Below are 4,649 nucleotides of genomic sequence, written 5' to 3'. Positions count from 1 at the left end.
TTTTGTACTAAATAATCAAGCTTTAAGCTAACGCTGTGTGCTAAATCAAAATAGTAATATATACTTGTTCTACATCACTTTTTTATTTAGCATTGTCTGCGTATAAATTGTATACAGATTTGAAATACTATACTTTCGATTGTTTGAATCAAGTTACTGAGCATGCTCTTATGTTTCGTATAGACATGAAAGCTGTACATACACTGTAAGACAGGACGACCATTGCTTCTGAAAGTACTCTATCTCTTTAAGAAAAAAGACTGACATCTTTGCTTATGGCATACATTCATCTGTACGATTAGAGTGATTGTGTTACAATCCATACATTTCAGTACATTATTATGCTTCCTTGTGTTTTCATTTTCTTTAAATACAAATGCTATAAAATGCCTTTAAGTGATATTTATCGAAAGTAGAAGAGGAACATAATTGTATATCGTTTACAGCTGCGCAGCTGTCTCATTACTCAGTATGAAGGACATTGAAACCATGCACAATGCTGTATAAAAAATGCGCAGAGCTAAACAAAGCAATGTCATATAGTGCGTTAATTGTTAACATATTCTAATTTGTAGGTTATGGGATACGTTAGAACAAACACGTACGCATAAAATCGTATTATTTAATTATGGTTCATGCTGAATTGTTACATTTGTTATGTGAATATCTATTGGATACAAATATTAAGACATGCTTTTAAGTCATACTCATAGAAAGAAGAAGACGAGCATTATTTGAAAGTGTAATTCGCTCATAAGTTATATAAAAGTTCCATTACAGGAAATAAATTATTAATAATCGATTCCGATTTTTCCTCAGTAAAGTATTGTTAACAATGAATGACCAGTTGTACTATTTTTACATGAAATCTTGTGTGATCACTTTTTACACGATGAGAGAGGACTCCTTTGGATACCAATTATAACTAGAATTGTCATTGTCTTGCCCACAATACCCCCACCCAACCCGATCCGCTTGTCGCTAGAGGAAATTTTCTGTTCAGTTTTGAGAAGTTCAAGTACCTCGTATAGTTTGCCCCATTAAAATGTGTATGTAAAAGATTAACACATGACAATAATTTTCAATTTATGGAAGCTACAGATATGGTCCTTGTGCACTACATATCTCGTCATGAGATCTGGATACTAAAATGAAAAATTATCAAAGGGCTATAACTCTCAAATATGAAACCAATAGTTGTATTTTACATGCAATTCACATCCTCATAATTAAAACTTCATGCTTATCAAATCTCAAGGCGAAAACTCTTTTAATTTCAAGTTAGGCTCCGGAAAGCGAATTTATTCTGTAATCATATAGATTCCGTAATTACTTTACGCACAGTGACAGAAAGAAAGGTATATAAACTGTCCGGATAACTTGCATCACGAATGCGTTACTTTTTTTTACTTTCCTTTCCCAAAATTAAGTGTTATCTTTTACTTAAATTGTATTTTCTGTCTCATCTTTCTTAGTATGTGAAGTAGAAACATCGAAAAACATAAAGTGCAATATACACGGAAGTACGTATCGGATGTGAATAATCTTATTCAATAGCATGAGTTTCGTATCTTTTTAAGTCAGACGGATGTATCAGTTTAGAAATTGCCCCTTTATAGGGTCAAGTGCAACACGATGTTATTTCGCACAGTCGAACATTCATGTGCGTTCAAACAATTCGCATTAAAAGGAGCGGTTCTACTATTAATACAATTTATACATGAAATTTAAGTAGTCAACGTCGTTTCTTGAATAACTAAGGCTGATGGATGATATCAGGACTAAAAAAGTCGAAAGTTTAAATATGTGCGATATATGTGGCACATATAGTGATGAGACTTTTTACTGTGTGGAATGCTCCCAGCCGCTGTGCAAGAATTGCGTGCCGCTTCATAATAATTTTAGACTCTTAAAAGGCCATAACATTAACATTCAAGCGGTAAGATGTGAGGATACGGTTAAGCATGATTACGTAAATATCTTAGCATCGAATAACCACAAAACTTCGGATAACAGTACGCCTGTTGTCGTTCACACGGACAAAGAAGCGAGTATTTACACTGGCTATGATGATGTTGCGAACAGGTCGGAGAAAACAGTTGTCAAATGTGTCGACGTTACAGCCAATATTGTTCTCAAAAGCACTGAACGAGCAGCTCCAGACAACTTCAATCAGGCCGACTGGACGGATGGTTGCTGGAAACCTTTGTTTGTCGATACTCATCACAGCGTTCTCGATTATAACGACGTAAAAAAATCACCGTCTCTTAGTTTCATGCCAAAAAATCTTGACGCGTTAAAGCGTCCTTTCTTTAGCAGTGCGCCAGATATATCTGCTTGCGGTCGAACGGATATGCCTCCGCCCAAAGTATGCAGAGACTCATATGAGGATACAAGTGATGTGGTCTATATTTACTCTTCTTTTAATGAAGTAAGTGACCTTGCAAAAGAAGAACAAATGAAATCTTTAAATGTCAATGGCACTGTTTCCGCATGTGCTGATGTCAGAGGGGACTTGCTTGACTTGTCAAGGAAACATGGTAGTTGTGGAGACGTTAATGTGACAAATTTTCACACTTATGTTAATGATCCAAATCACCCCATCTGTAGGTTAATAAGAAAATTGCCTGAACTTCCAAATACCGGATCTTCTAAGTTAAGTAATATCTATGATTATGTTGACAAGCCAAGTACAAGTTTAAGTAAATCAGATGCAGGAATAAATCGTCGCAGACAGTTGTCGGAACCATTATTAAACGAAACCACACATTTTAACCATGCAAATGGTCATGTTAACGTAACCAATGGTGCGAAAACTGAATCAGTCACCACGAAAAGCACTCTGGGAATTCGACCGCCCGACCTAACGGATATTGGAATATCACCTAGACGTATGCACCAGAACAAAAGAGGCGAGGCACGAACTCCAGAAGAACCACGTAAATTACAAACGGGTAATGTACAAAGAAACTAACGAATATATTTATGCAAAAAACATGCCGTAAATATTGTTTCAGTTAAGAGTAAATGCATTTCATGAATGTGATATTATGGAACATTCAGATATGCAAATCTTGGAGGAATGTAATTTTTATTGTGATTGTTTTATATAATAAAACAAAATATGTGTGCTCGCATTAAATGCATTGCAACAAAACGTGTACTTATTTAACGTCATATGAGAGAGCAGTGGTAAAGTTATAAGTAAGCCCTTGAACACTATCCGATTATCATACCTTCGTTTACATTTGAATACTTGACGTAACACACTATTTTATCCATTAACCATTTTTCAATACATCGCAAAAACTTTTTCAGTTTCAGGTGATCACTTTCATGTCCAAATTGAGAACACTCCTCTCGCATCAAAAAGCAAAATAGTGGGAGAACGGATGTTGGTGCTGGAAGAAGGACAGATAAGAATACTGGACAAAGATACAAAATTGTGTATAGCGACATTCCTTTTACCTTGGATACGAAAAGTTAGTTGTCATGGTGATAACTTAAGCGTTAAATTGGGAAAGAAAAGCGCATTTGGAAAAGGAATCATTCGAATTCGAAATCATCCCTACGTCATTGAGGAAATATTAGGATTAGTTCGTGGTTATTGCAAACATAAATGTTCCTTTTCCTAAGCCTGACGTATCTAAAAAATTATACGATGTGACGAATGTACGCGTTCAATTCGTTATTCAATTTGCAATGGCATTGTTTTTAATTAATCTTTGTCGTTCTTATGACTAAGTGACAACCCATTCTACGGTTATTTTGCAATAGACATGTTCAATATATTGTTTAACTCTTTTCCTAAGCCTGACGTATCTAAAAAATGATATGATGTGACGAATGCACGCGTTCAATTCGTGATTCAATTTGCAATGGCATTGTTTTTAATTAATCTTTGTCGTTCTTATGACTAAGTGACAACCCATTCCACGGTTATTTTGCAATGGACATGTTCAATATATTGTTTAACTATTTAATCATGTATTGACTAGAATGTATCTAGTGTTTTAAATGTTCGACTGAACTGATTTTCTGTAACATACTTATATGACCTATAAATTAAACTTACCAAAAGATTAAAATTAAACTTACAAAAATATAACATTTCCTGTATATATACATGTATAACAAGTAACTTGATAGCTGTTACTATATTAACGGTGGGCATCGGCGGACTTAACGTTTGTCTAGGAAACCAACGGTCCTATTCAAGTATGAAGTAGCTGATATTGTTATAGTAATGTAAAGAGTCGCCGAACAGCATGGGTGGTTTTGATAATGTTATTGTTTTGTTTCGTTGAATACACAGCGAGTGTCTTGGTTTCCGTTATTTATTTTGTGTCCATAAAATGTATCGCTTGATCTCGTAGTACAGCATGCGCAGATGGGAAACTGTTAAAGCTTTATTAACAAATAAACCATTGTATTTCGTGTCGATGCTTTGTTTTTTGTTTGACGCATTTTAGGTTTAGGTTGTAATGTTTGTCGAAAGCATTATAATGTAAGAAAGTTCTCTTAGTTGAATTAAATTTTGAAATAAAATGTACATAGATTAATTTTTGATCCAAGTTCGCCATGGCGTAGCGGATATGGTGTCCGCCTAGCGATCGAGAGTTCACGTTTTTGACACCCAGTCTTTATTT

The 4,649-nt window shown here is 34.8% G+C and overlaps 1 protein-coding gene across 1 annotated transcript; it reads left to right on the top strand.

Moving 5' to 3' along the window:
- Window positions 1–366: 366 nt before the first annotated feature.
- LOC127874924 (uncharacterized) lies at window positions 367–4,439 on the top strand. Its single transcript, XM_052419620.1, has 2 exons — window positions 367–2,954; window positions 3,319–4,439. Exons 1-2 carry the CDS (start codon window positions 1,766–1,768, stop codon window positions 3,633–3,635), a joined length of 1,506 nt encoding a protein of 501 aa, XP_052275580.1. The 5' UTR covers window positions 367–1,765; the 3' UTR covers window positions 3,636–4,439.
- The last annotated feature ends 210 nt before the right edge of the window (window positions 4,440–4,649 follow it).

The sequence above is a fragment of the Dreissena polymorpha genome, chromosome 3 (assembly GCF_020536995.1).
Source record: "Dreissena polymorpha isolate Duluth1 chromosome 3, UMN_Dpol_1.0, whole genome shotgun sequence".
In the NCBI taxonomy this organism is placed as follows: domain Eukaryota; kingdom Metazoa; phylum Mollusca; class Bivalvia; order Myida; family Dreissenidae; genus Dreissena; species Dreissena polymorpha.
This window is presented reverse-complemented; position numbering and strand designations above follow the sequence as displayed.

What these genes read in the sequence shown, in the direction of transcription:
- LOC127874924 (XM_052419620.1), top strand. Translation starts at nt 1,766, where the DNA reads ATGGATGATATCAGGACTAAAAAAGTCGAAAGTTTAAATATGTGCGAT. An exon ending in ACCACGTAAATTACAAACGG is followed by an intron (nt 2,955 to 3,318) that starts GTAATGTACAAA and finishes AAACTTTTTCAG; the next exon opens with TTTCAGGTGATCACTTTCAT.